The following is a 13,545-nucleotide window of genomic DNA, read 5'->3' as shown; positions in this document are numbered from 1 at the left end:
CACATTTTTTTGATGCCAAATAAAAACAATACTTGGGTGGTTAGCAGCAGGATTTCGTGCAGACATTCATTTTCCCCCACAGTATGAATTCTAACTTTTCCATCTGATCCTCCTTTATTTTGTGAGGCAGATTGATTTTGACCAGACTGAATACAAACAAAAATAGTGTTTGACAGACTGTCTGTCTGCTATTAAAAAAAAGAAAACTGATTAATTTCATGTGTTTTCTCAATAAACAAGGGTAAATGATACAACTTCTTTTTTCCAAATGCAGATTTTTGTCACTTTTTTGACTGTATTGACTGTATCACCAGGATTTCCTCCGTTTCTTCCAAGATAATAATTATAAATGCATGACACTGATGGGAAACTTCACTGGAACAAGCGTTTCTTATTGAGGTTTTTGTCTGTGTGTGTGTGTGTGTGTGTGTGTGTGTGTGTGTGTGTGTGTGGGCCTGTTTCCAATTCACATATACGTATATTAAGACAGATATCGTCATTAGTCTGCTGTCAATCTTTCGATCATTTATCAGAATCTGGTCATTAATATATGCAATCCAGGGGATTTCTGCTCTTGAAAAATCAGGATTTTATGTAATTTTGGTCATCTTCATTGTATTTTATTCTATGTGAGTTACTCATGAGTGTGTTTAATCTCACATTTTGTTCCAGTAACATCTGAGTTCGACATTCTCGGTTTCCAAGTATTTCCATGAGTGCAGTATTCGGGGTTGAGCGTTGAATGGAGAACAAGCTATTGGGTTGCTAAAAACAGGATTAGTGACTGAAGTGGAACCGGTTCAGCCGCTTGGAAGCAAGAAAGTGAGAATGTGTCGGAGCCAGAGAGGACATGTGGCGAAGGGGCCGCGACCTCGGAGGCCGCGGTGGAGACGTCTGGGAGTCCCATCAGAGGACCGAGGCCTGGGAGATGCAGCAGTCTGGATGTATTGTGTGTAGATTAATGTGAACGAGGGGAATTGGGGTGCAGGAGAATGGAAAGAATTGGTTTTCTCTGTTCTATCAATTATGCTTCAGGAATGCGCCTCTCGGGGCGTGGCAGTCTGAGCAGGAGGAGGAAGCAGCCCGGCCGAATAATAGAAGAAACTGGCCGAGAGTGGGAGGATTAGGATGAAAAGAAGGAGATTCTGGAGGAAAGTTTGTAAAAGTTGAAGCTGGAAAAAAAAAGGTGAATCTGAAAGAGAAGAGTGGGAGAGAAGTGGGGAGGAGAAGATAAGGTGAGGGTGGAGAACGGGAGGATGAGAGGCAGGAGAGGAGGGACGAGGGGATGGAAGAATAACAGGGAGAGGGAAAGAGCTGAGGATGGGGTAATCCAAGAAAAGCAGGGAAAGATAGAATGAGGGATGCGGAGGAGGAGGAGGAGGAGGAGGAGGAGGAGGAGGAGGAGGAAGAGAGAGGGAGCGGGAGGAGGGGGAACAAGACCAAAAGGCTCTTTAGGTTCTGCTGGATCCTGAGGTTTGATGTTTGCTCCCCTCTAGTTTCAGTGATTGTTACATAACGGGAAAAGACTGCTGAATAGTAGATTGTGTATGTCTTTTCTGCCAAAACCAACAAACCACAGCCAGTCGACTCGTCCGCTGTGCAGAGAGAGAGAGCGAGCGCAGGCCCAGACGCTCTCTGACTGGCTGATCACTGATACAGCCGCACATGGGACAGCACGACTTTTCCATGTCTTCATCCTTTGTTAAAAAGCTACAGCGGGTGAAATCATCCTGCCGTTTGTGAATTAGCGTTAAACAGCCCCTTGGAGGAACGCTGCAGACCATAATGACGACATGAAGTCGTGATGTGGCAGATCACACTGACTGAAACGAGATCAGCTTTTATGTGAGGTTAAATTGAGCAGCAGTTATTTGCAGACTATTTTTTTTTCTTTTTTTTTGCTGAATGAATCAGTCATTTGTCCTCAAGCACATTTAAATTTACAATTTTCCTTTCAGGATTTCATTCTTCGAATCACAAACCATCGCCTTTATTTGATATACATTGGCTTTACTCGCTACATAAACACAAGGATGATAAAAAAACGATCATATTTTTCTTTGGAAAACTTGAACTCAGCTCCTGACCGTGCGCCAGCATTGTGGCTGTGGAGGACAGAGCGGCGGAGGTGGAGGTACCCCCCAGTTACTCCCCGCTCCCCAGTTACCGAAAGGTCAGGCTGATGCACATCTGGCATTTCCTGTTTCCTCTCCTCCATATGCCCTCAAGTGGTGGCCACTCACACACACACACACACACACATATACGTACAGACTTGCACACACACACCAAAGGCCACTTACTCACACACTTAAACATCTGGGCCCATATGAAGCTATTTAATAACAGCGTGAGAGCGAACCTAACACACATGTACACACAGAAAGTGCACGTGCCAACAGGTATTCCATACTCAAACCTTTCCGCCGGACTGTAAAAACTTCCAGCTGCACGGCCTTGGTAGAGGGGCCAGAAAAAAAGAGACGGAATTAATATGAGTGGTAGAAAAAAAAAATGAGCATAGAGCTAAAAAGATGACAAAGAAAGAGATTAACAGAAAGAAAAGCAGTGAAAGGCAGAGAAAGAGATTTGGAGGATCATTAGAAAGGCAGATGTGGAGACAGAGAAGGAAAGGGAGAAGAAAAGAAGGGGGAGACAATCTCTGCATCTCACAGGGCTGACAAACACTTTCCACTCCTGTGGATGCTATGCAGCATGCACGACTTAAAGTGGGTATGTGTGTGCGTGTGTGTGTGCGTGTGTGTGTGTGTGTGTGTGTGTGAGTGTGCATGAAAGTGCATTTGTGTGTGTGAAGCCATGGGCGAGATGAGGGACAGAATGGTGCCGTATGGTTTTCATAACTCTCTGAGGGTTTTCAATTCTCCGACCGACCGCCCCCCCCCCCCCCCACCCCCCCAACCCCTCAGCCCCTCCAGCCGTCCCCTATACACTCACACACTTCACCAGCCCCCTCTTCCAAAAACACACAATTCTTTTTCCTCTACGTAGACTCCCCCCTTTTCACCCTCCCCCATCTTTCTCTCATTCTGAGATTCAGTCAGAAAGCCAACTTTACAGAGGCAAGAAAGACACAGCAGGATTAGATGCAACGCAGGGATTCTGCCCCTGGTTTTTAAAAATTCATTAATGGACTTTATTTTACCTTTCTGGACTTCAGTTGAAGTGCAGACCCTTTCTGGATCTGGATCTATTGGTACCTCACTGGACTGTACAGGACTCTCTGGGGACACTTCACTGGTTGCAGTTTTATTTAGGGTAGATCTGCTTTGCTGTGGCGGCAGGACTGACAGTTTGAATGGAGTTTGATCTCCTCTGAACAGTAGGGCTTTCTGTCTGAGGACTTGGGCCATTCAAGGTAAAGTACACAGATGTCAGCTCTGAATTCAGCTCACCCTAAATTGAGTAAAAGATCACTGAGGCAAACTTATTTATTTATCAAATTCATCTGAAAAGGGAAACAACAGAATATTCTCAATCTGAAACAGGTTTGGCAAAAGAGGCACTGTTCTGTTATTAAGTAATTTATTTTGACCATTAAGTTTGGAAACTCATTTGAATGTTGGAATAGTTGTGAGCTGCAGTTCAAGCGGAGGATGAGGAAGATGAACAGGAGCAGTAGCAGCAGCTGCAGCAGCAGAACGAGCCTCCTGTGCATCCTGTGGCTGCTGGCCGTCTGTCTGGCTCCTGGGAGCCGGGGCCAGAGGCCGAGGGAGGCCGACGGAGACCAGGAGGCAGGCCGAGCCCAGCTGGAGGAGAAAGACGCCATCTGCCACCAGGACGGATGCTACGCTGTTTTCCTCCAGAAGAGAAGCTTCAGGGAAGCGGGGCGGAGCTGCCGGGAGCGAGGTGGGACCCTGGCAACCATGCACACCCTGGAAGCAGCGGGTGTGGTCCACGAGCTGCTGTGGGCCACTGAGGCGCAGGGGTCCAGGTTGAGGCTTCGGCTTTGGATCGGGCTGCACAGACCTCCACGGCAGTGTTCGACCACCAGGCCCCTCAGAGGATTCGTCTGGGTCACAGGTCTCACCTCTTTGATATTCGACCTTTCTTTGTTATTGACCGTGATCCTTACAGCCACCTCAGCCCAGCATCCTCCAACGAATTCATCACACCTTATTGTCAGATTATGGAGCCGAACTGTCATCCTACTCCTTGACTTCTTCCACTGTGGTGTGGAAAGTTAAATTCCATTTTGACCACATTGCTAAACCTAATTCTGATTGAGTCACACAGATCTCCCTCACACTCCATCGGATGGACAGGACACAGTGGAGCTTCTCAAACATTGTTTAAAAGATAGATTTAACTAAATTCCAAATGCTTATTACTCTCTTATCCGTAGTGCTGACTGGTCACACAAATATTACTGTTTCTTATGTTCACGGTTTGTAAGTGAAGATTAGATTTTTTTCACCATAGAAAGTGTGGATGTGAATGGAAATATCAAAGTTACCTGGATTTAATATTTCAGGGTGAATTAACAAACAGTTCTTTGGATTAAGTAAACTAATACAGTAAACTTGCTGTCATAATGATTGTAAACTGCAGAACTTACTAAAGTTGTTTGTGGTCATTCACACACATAATGCGGCAAAAGAAAAAAAAGTGTCTTTTGCTTACAAAGGAGTAAGTACAGCTGTAGCATTTTTAACAGACCATAAACACATTACTTGCAGATATACAGCTGCTGACCGTCTGTGCAGAAGATGCTACATTTCTTTAGGGAGGGAAACCTCAGCCCATCAATAAAGACAAGAGACGGGACACATGGTGCAGCGGCCACTAAAACAACTGGCATTTTACAGCCCAGGCTTATTGGTTTCGGATATTTCTGACTTTAGTGACTCCTAGTGGTAATGTCAATAAACAGCAGCACCAATGAGCCTCATCAAGCATAAATCCACCAGAAAAACTTTAAACACCATACAACACACTGACACACATATACCTGCTTCAGTCATTAGTCCAACCGTGTTGGTGTGTTATCTCAGCTTGAACAAACATTCTAACATAAACCTAAACTTGTGCCAATACTTACTGGTTTTTATGCTCAACAGGTGACCAGGATGGCCAGTTCACTAACTGGCTCCGTGAAGACACCCCGGGAACTTGTGCTGCTCCCCGCTGCGTGGCCATGACGGTCCACACGTCTGAGAGCGGCCGTGAGAGTAAAGACAATTTCCGGTGGGTTGACGGCTCATGCGCTGTGCCTTTGGACGGATATGTTTGCCAGTACAACTACAAAGGAATGTGTTCGCCTCTGGGGGACGAGGGTGAAGGCCCGGCTGTTTACACGACCCCGTTTCACCTCGTCAGCACTCAGCTGACTCACGTTCCCTACGGGTCTGTTGCCACTATTCCATGTTCCACAGACGTCTCAGACCCAGAAGCTCCCACCGAGCAGACAGTTCTGTGTATGGAGAGAGATGACAGTACAGTGGGCTGGTCCAGGGATGCCCCCCTCTGCTCATCCGCTTCTGCAACGCAGAGCCAGGACTGGTGCAGCAGGGACCATGGATGTGAGCATTTCTGCCAGAACACGGACACCGATTACTACTGTTACTGCTCTGAGGGCTTCACGATAGACGAGGACGGGTACAGCTGCAAGCCTGACCCCTTAAGCCAAACCGATCAGCCGCTGTCCTCTGATGCCGCCAGTCCCACTGAGGAACCACAGGTCAAGGAGGTCTGTGTGGAGATGGGCTGCGAGCACAACTGCATGGAGACGTCCCGGGGCATCCGCTGCACGTGTCCCCCGGGATACCAGATCAGTCCCGACGGCCGTAAATGCTCCGACGTGGACGAATGTCAAATGCAACCTTGTCCACAACTTTGTGTCAACATCCCGGGAACCTTCCACTGCACCTGCCACTCGGGGTACCAGCCGGACGACGAGGGCGAGTGTGTGGACGTCGACGAGTGCCTGGACGAAGGCAGTTGTGAAGGCACTTGTGAGAACACGGTGGGATCTTTCACATGCCTGTGCAGCCCCGGCTACGAGCTGGGGAGCGGGGGAGAGTGTGTCGATGTCGACGAGTGTGTGGGGGAGTCGCCCTGCCAGCAGCAGTGCCTCAACTACAGGGGAGGGTACCAGTGTTACTGTGACAACGGCTACGACCTGCAGTCCGACGGACTCACCTGCCAGCCCTCTCCTGATGATGAAGAATACTCCACGTTGACCCCTGACCCCAGTGACGCAGCTCATATATTTGAATTTGACCCAACCCGCAATGTTCCCTGGTTTTCGTCTTTCACCCCCGATCCAAACTTTGAAGTTGACACCAACTTTGATGTTAACTGGCTGACAGCAGCCCCTGAAGGAATCTCCCCTGAAATGTCTCATCGGTCGGACAACGACCTCAACCAGTGGGATGCCCTATCGCCGCGGCGCTATCACACAACCCCATGCCCGACACAAAAACACAACACAGGCAACGAAATTGACAATGAGGCCGAAGCTAAATCTGGTGGTAGAGCAGCTAGTGGCGGGGTCGGAGGTAAAAGCTCTCATGGGTCACGTGCTGGTACTAGGGAGGCAGAGGAGCCCAAGCTGGACAGTACAGAGGAGACACCAGGGGAAGGAGCTGGATCTACGGCAGGTAAAAAGAAGCATGACAAGAGCTGGCTACTTGTGGCCCTGCTCGTTCCTCTCTGCGTCTTCCTTGTGGTGATGCTGGCTCTGGGCATTGTTTACTGCACCAGCTGTGCAGTGGACAAGAGCCTCAGCTTTTCAAACTGCTATCGCTGGATACTCCCTACAACGCCTCCCGACAGAAGGGACGGCAAAGCCCAAGCATGAACCCTAACATACACAAACACGCTCACAGATGTGTTTAATGCTCGGATGTCTGTTAACATTTTTCTCGTGGAGCTGGACTGCTCATTAAAACATACAGTTTGGATATAGTACAGCTGACTGCTTCTCTCACCCGTCAAGGAAAGCTTCACTCTCTCTGGTGCACACATCGTCTTTGTAAATAATTCACTCTCTTGTCATGTTTTTAAAATTCAATAAAACCTTTAAAATGATCAATGCTGTGTGGTCCATAAACCAGTCTTGGCTCTAGCGAAAATGAATCCGCAGTGAACAGAATGAAGAGATGAGTGTGCGCGTGCATAAGGGAAGGGTACAGCAGGCGGGTGTCCATGGACTGTCTGCAACAGTTTATTGAAAATGAAAGAAATTTAGACATTAAAGCAATGAGAACACGTATATTCAAATCCCACCAAGAACCACATCCAATGCTATTTTTTTTCTTCTTGCCTCTTTCTCCCCAGCTTGGAGGCCAGGGCCTCATCGTTTAGGCCGCTGGGGCTTGTGAACGCAGTACTAACAAACACATTTCAACAGAGCGTGGGCCTTTGTGCCAAAAGCAGCGATAAAGCAGGACTGTCAAATTCAGAGTCACAAGGATGTGGAGCTGATAGCAGTTAATGAGGGAGAGTGGGGGTGAGGGGAGGGGTCTCCAACCCTGTTCCTGGAGAGCCCCTATCCAGCATGTTTTAGTTCTCTCCCCGCTTCAACACACCTGAATCTATTTATTCTCTAATCACCAAGCAAAGAGCAAAGTCCAGTAACAAACCTGCTGATGCCAGCAGGTGTGTTGAAACAGGGAACGAAGGAAAACATGCTGGATAGAGACTCTCCAGGAACAGGGTTGGGAACCCCTGCTATAGAGTCAGAATCCGTCTATGCATTTAATCTAATGCTAATCCTGTTCAGAGGCTCAGTCTAGTGCTCAGCATTTCCATGTGTGTGCCGCTCATACCCCTCCATACACATGCTGTTTGATCACTTCCTGCACCATGGATACGAGGAATAATGGACCTTACTGAAGCAGCGGAAGCGTGCTGGGCCCATAACCCAGAGGTTGATGGATTGAAACCATCCTCTGCTTGCAGCTTTTACCAGATAATTTAATTTGGTATTCTCACTCCTTGTAATGCATCAGCTGCAGTTGTTTGTACGGCTTACTATGGAATTGTGCAGTCAAGGTCATACTGTCAGCATTAAAGTATTAAAAAGCTTGTGGCACAATTGTTATTATACACAGAGTCAGGCCTTTTCAGTCCATTCAGCGCACGAGCAAAAACATCTGGAGGAAGTACCTAAGACCCGTAGCGACCCCTGCTGGACTTTTAGGAAAATGACAGCACACGCTACACAATAACAACACTGTCTGTGGGTGAGGAGGAACGAGACAACTAATGTAATAACATTGCAGTTTCCTATATGTCACAAATATTTAGCTTGTACAGCTTCAGAAATGCTTCTGAGAAAAACATTTGGGTGCTTGAGTGATGTCCTCAGCCACAGCATAGCTGCTTCCCCCCCACATCACTCTGAGTCAGGATTTATGTAAACACATTTCTCTGGGGTTTCAGTTTGCCCTTTAAATATTGGACAGCTTGATTTATTTCCATCAGGTTAAAATCAACACAGTTAGCTCTGTGTTACATATCAAAGTGCAGATGTAAATTGTACTCTTCCATCACTGACGCCACCTCGCAGCACAGAAGACAAACTGGTTTTATCCTTCACAAACATGGATTGGGCTTCACCGTTTTCCTTAAATCCCCTTCCTTTTGGACCAGTCTCTCTGTTTTTGGTCATTTCTAGACAATTTTAAAAGTATTTTTAATATAGTCTCTCGCACCAGGATTTCATGAGCCTCCTCTTGTTCAGTCTGCATGAAAACTGTAATTCATGCCTTTGAAACACTTGTACAGCCCCTGTGCTCTGCTAAAATATGTGAAAGTACTCTGTTAGTAGACTCCTTCCAAGCCCCAGTGGACTAATGGATAAGACACTGCTCTCTGAAGCCGGGGATTATGGGTGCAAGTCCCACCTCGGGTGTGCTTCCTTTAGGCCAGCTTTGTTCTTCGCCATACTAACTAAATTCTGCTACTGAGCATGAAGGTCATTGACGGCAGGGACTCCACAGTTGTTCAGTTCCCTGTTCTGGCTCAGCGATTGGCAGGAAGAACATCTGCTGTGCCATTACAGCAAACAGCATTTCTGTCGCTGCTGTTTCAGCCACATGGATTCACTTTTCATAAGCCGTTTCCTTCAGCCATATTTTTATGGAACATCAGGGAAACATTTTACCACTGACTAAACATTCATGGATTAATTTGTTTCATTTGTCTTAACAAAGAGTTTGAACAATCGTGAAACACCAGTCCTGCTGCTTCACTACTGTATATCTCAGCTTGTCTCTTGTCACCAGTGTCCAGCATTCCTGTGTCTGCCCTACTCATGTCCCTCCACCACTGATCTGAACAGTGAAGACCTGGCCTGTTAAACCAGTCCTTGTCATTTTATGTTATAATAGACATAGCAGAGTGGGACAGCGCGCCATCGTGGCAGTGGTTTCAATGGATTCTCTCGTTCAGGTATTCTCACTATTTGATGTCCTTAACTGGTCATGATCTATGAACTCTTTCTTTATCAGCAGAAAGTGGTGGGTTCTGGGTCCTGGCCTTTCTGTGTGGAATTTTCTCTGGATTCTGTTGTGTTTCTTTCCAACAGTTCAGAAAAATAATCAGTGTTCGAGGTAAACTGACCCTGAATTTGATAAAGTACCATGTCTGGTTTCAAGCTAAACTTGGTATTTCTTGAAGCTGTGTGTCTTTCAGACTGTAAGAAAACTGGTATTTTTGCTTTTAAACACCGAGATAAGCATTTTGACCCTGATGAAGAGTGAAACATCTTTTTTATTAAAGCCCTATTGGCCGTTGGAGCTTGTAAAATCATAATTAACAAAGACAATTCCAAAACTTAGACAGACCAAAGGGCCTGTATCAAAACCAGTAACACCAGTGTTCATGCAGACTGAAAGACTGGAGGTTCACATATTCTCTTGAAACCAGACATGCCACTACAAATTACTATTGTGAAGCGAAACTATCACTGCAATATGCGATATTTTACAGAAACGACCAAAACAAGAAAGACTGATGCAGAGGGAAAGACATTTATGCAAAGACAAGAAGTCGAAGTCATGATTGTGCTTCGAGGAGGAGATAAAAAAAAAAAACGGTGTTCTGTTGAAGGGGCTGGTGTCAGTGATCGAGGAGCACAGCTGACATCTGCACTTCCATATGGAACACAGAGAAAAGGATGCTGATTTTGCTCTTCTTGGAAGAAACCAAACTGTACAACATTTAAAAGGCAGATTACAATCCCAGAAAAATCTGTTTTAAACAGTGACAACCCAAAGTGATGCAGTGGTGAAAGCAGCTGCATTGTGGCAGAGGACATCACTCAGACATCCAGATGCTTTTCTGAGAAGTGTTTGAAGTATTGCTTGATGAAGTTTGTCAGACATAGAATTTTAGTTTTCTCTTTTTCCTCAGCCACTGTGTGATGATTGTTTCTGGAGCCACTGTGGTTTTCCTAAAAGTCCAGCAGAGGCAGACAGAGTCTTTAAATGCTTCTCCCAGATGTTTTTTCTTTCTCTGAAACCAAGTCAAGGTGGATACGAGGGGGTACCCAAAAAAAACCGGAATTTGGTCAGAAAACAATAATAATAATGAGTTCCGACTTCTGGCCGTCAGATGTGCTGCAGATAAGCCTCATGCACATCTGTGAGAATTTTGAGCTCCGAGAGTTACACTGACGCCTGTCAGGAGCTATTTATAGCAACAGAGTGCAGAGGCGGTCTGCGATTTTTTCCGAAATGGCGACATTGACTGGGAAGCCAGAGCAGCGTAAACATTAAATTCTGCTTTTTGCTGGGAAAAAACAGCAGCAGAAACACTCACCTTGTTGCAGCAAGCCTACAAGGATGATGCTCTGGGGAAGAATCAGGTCCATGAGTGGTTCGGGTGGTTTAAAAAGGGCCAGATGTCCGCGCGTCAGGTGCGCTCAGCCGTGAAAACAATGCTGAGCTGCTTTTCCGCTGTCCAGGGTCTCGTCCACAGCGAGTCTGTCCCTCCAGGTCAGACTGTAAATCAGGACTACTACAGGAAGTCCTCAGACGCTCCGTGAGGATGTGAGGAGGAAGCGGTCCGCGTAGTGGCGGAGTGGAGCCGGTTGATCCACCACCACAGAGCGCCAGCGGACACGGCGCCGCGCGTCACGCAGTTTCTGGAGAAGAATGAGATGAATCTCCTCTCCCATCCGCCTTATTCACTAGATGAAGCCTCGAGTGACTTTTTCTTGTTCCCCAAGTTGAAGAAGCAGCTGAAGGGACAGCGGTTTGCAGATGTGGAGGAGGGGACAGAAAAATCGCAGCCGGCAAAAAACGGCACTTTTACGCGCGGGTCTGACGACGCATTCGTGAAGTGGGAGACACGGCTGAAGCGCTGCATTAATGCAGATGGGGATTATTTTGAAGGCGACGGTGGTGTTTTATTTTGAAATGTCATAAATAAAAAGTTATAATCAAATTCCGGTTTTTTTTTTTTTGGGCACACCCTCGTATAATATCAGCTGCATTGTATAATAATGCCAAGAGAGGAGGGTTTTGACCAATCAACCACATGGTAAGTCATATAAAGACACGTCATTGATGTATTAGCCCAGTACTTAATGGAGAAGTGTCAATGTTCCTTTACTGAATTAATTCCTTTAAAACCTTCTAGCAGAGGATGGTTTCGATCCATCGACCTCTGGGTTATGGGCCCAGCACGCTTCCGCTGCGCCACTCTGCTGTGCTGCTGTATATCTGAATGGATATTTCTATGGAGGACGGAGTGCTCACAGGACAAAAAGAGACAGAGCTGCACAGTTACAGAATACTGAACTCTGGTAACTACAGACAAGATGAGATCTAGTGAAACAGAACCAGTGTTTCACACTTGTACAGCCTGTTCACAGTCTCTGTTAAACCAAACGCTGCAGAAAGTCCCATGATTTACTCAATGGGTGGAAAAGTGTCAATGCTGCTCTGATGTTCAGTAAATTCAGATGGCTGTTTGGAAAGCTGCTTACTGTCCACTTCTACAGCTCAATTACTCTTTACTTGCAGTTTGAATGGAGGAAATAAGCAGCACAAACTGAAATTCTTCTTGTATGTGTGCAATGAAAGCAGTGCATCAATGTGTACAAGAGAACCACCAGAGAGAACTCCTTGTTTCTTGTCAACTATACCTGGTGGTTCAAATGTTTCTGGTTCTGATGAAAGTTTTCCTGACACTCACTGTCTGCTTTCTATAATAGAGAGCTCAACCACAACTGTTAATGTTGCTGACAATGTTGACGTGACTGATGCAGCTGAATGTCTGCCACCCCAGATGGGATTCAACCCACAATCCCTCACTCAGGAAGCCAGTGCCTTATCCATTATGCAAACATTTTGTTTCTTCTCCGACATTGTTAAACAACTGCTGTGAATTCACATTAGTAATTGATGGGTCTGTCATCCAACAGACAGGTCCGGCTGATCAGTCAGTACTCTCCAGTCGTAGCTCCTCTGTGCCATGCTCTTCATTTGTTCGCAGCAAATGTGTCTTTCTATGTTTTCTATTTTATTGATGCACCAACCACCACAACAGATTCCCAGTGTTGTAAAAACTGCATTTGGCAATAAACCTGTTTTTGATTCTGATCAATACGTTCAAGTTCAACTTTTAACTGGGCAACAGTTGTTCACTCACTTTTTCACAGCCTAAAGTTTTTCACACTGCAGTTCACGCTCACCCAACCATATGCAAGGCACTCTGTACATCCACTGGGAGCAGGTAGGGGGTCAGCTATTTGGTGGAGGACGCTTCAGCATGTGGAGAATCGAACCAACAAGCTTCTGAATGTGAAAGGACCATTCTACTAACCGAGCCACATGTGTATTTCATCTACGGCAGATTAAAGTGAATTAGGAGAGAAGCAGCAAAGCTGGAGAAACATTTTCCAGATAAAACTGATCCACAGTGTCATGGACAGATCTGAGCTTCATCAACCAAACCACAACTTCACACAGGCTGCAGTTTACATGTTGGACCACTAGGGGGTGCTGTGAGTTTGTAATACAACCACAGCTGTACACAGAGAACAGGTCCATGGAACTCTGAAACTCCTTTCACTGTCTTTCTTTAAAGTATAGCTCCACTCAGTATCTGCTCCATGGAAGAAATGTCTCCACATGAACAGCTGGAGGGGCAGAAAATGTGGACTTTGTTGTTTGTAAATCGAAAGTTAATCGTGTGTAACAAAGACACTGAATCAAAGACATTTATTGGAAGTTACCTATCCTATTCCAATATAAGGTAAACATCAGACGAAGTTTATATAATAATAACACTGTGTTTCCGCCCGGTTTCGAACCGGGGACCTTTCGCGTGTGAGGCGAACGTGATAACCACTACACTACGGAAACGCTGTACACAGTATCTATAAGGGGCGAGTGTCGACTGCCCACTGCACCAATTTCCTCCTGGGTAACGGACACGAAGAGTGAGAGCCGTTGCAAGTGACGTCACTCTTGTCCGCTGCGTAATGACGTATGGCTGTTTCCGTAGTGTAGTGGTTATCACGTTCGCCTAACACGCGAAAGGTCCCCGGTTCGAGACCGGGCGGAAACA

The 13,545-nt window shown here is 46.2% G+C and overlaps 1 protein-coding gene and 3 non-coding genes across 4 annotated transcripts; 2 read left to right on the top strand and 2 right to left on the bottom strand.

Moving 5' to 3' along the window:
• The first annotated feature begins 3,005 nt into the window (after positions 1-3,005).
• Positions 3,006-7,035, top strand: LOC115395460 (endosialin-like). The gene is made up of 2 exons (XM_030101021.1): positions 3,006-4,041; positions 5,079-7,035. Exons 1-2 carry the CDS (start codon positions 3,615-3,617, stop codon positions 6,818-6,820), a joined length of 2,169 nt encoding a protein of 722 aa, XP_029956881.1. The 5' UTR covers positions 3,006-3,614; the 3' UTR covers positions 6,821-7,035.
• A 4,572-nt stretch (positions 7,036-11,607) lies between these two features.
• trnam-cau (transfer RNA methionine (anticodon CAU)) lies at positions 11,608-11,679 on the bottom strand. The gene has a single exon. It is a non-coding gene; the product is annotated as a tRNA-Met (tRNA).
• Positions 11,680-13,267: 1,588 nt separating this feature from the next.
• trnav-cac (transfer RNA valine (anticodon CAC)) lies at positions 13,268-13,340 on the bottom strand. The gene has a single exon. It is a non-coding gene; the product is annotated as a tRNA-Val (tRNA).
• Positions 13,341-13,472: 132 nt separating this feature from the next.
• Positions 13,473-13,545, top strand: trnav-aac (transfer RNA valine (anticodon AAC)). The gene has a single exon. It is a non-coding gene; the product is annotated as a tRNA-Val (tRNA).

The sequence above is a fragment of the Salarias fasciatus genome, chromosome 10 (genome assembly GCF_902148845.1).
Source record: "Salarias fasciatus chromosome 10, fSalaFa1.1, whole genome shotgun sequence".
In the NCBI taxonomy this organism is placed as follows: Eukaryota; Metazoa; Chordata; class Actinopteri; order Blenniiformes; family Blenniidae; genus Salarias; species Salarias fasciatus.
The sequence above is the reverse complement of the archived record's forward strand: the minus strand, read 5'-3'. Positions and strand labels throughout refer to the sequence as shown.

Coding starts and splice junctions, on each gene's coding strand:
- LOC115395460 (XM_030101021.1), top strand. CDS start 3,615: ATGAGGAAGATGAACAGGAGCAGTAGCAGCAGCTGCAGCAGCAGAACG. Junction 4,042..5,078: donor AGGATTCGTCTGGGTCACAG/GTCTCACCTCTT, acceptor TATGCTCAACAG/GTGACCAGGATGGCCAGTTC.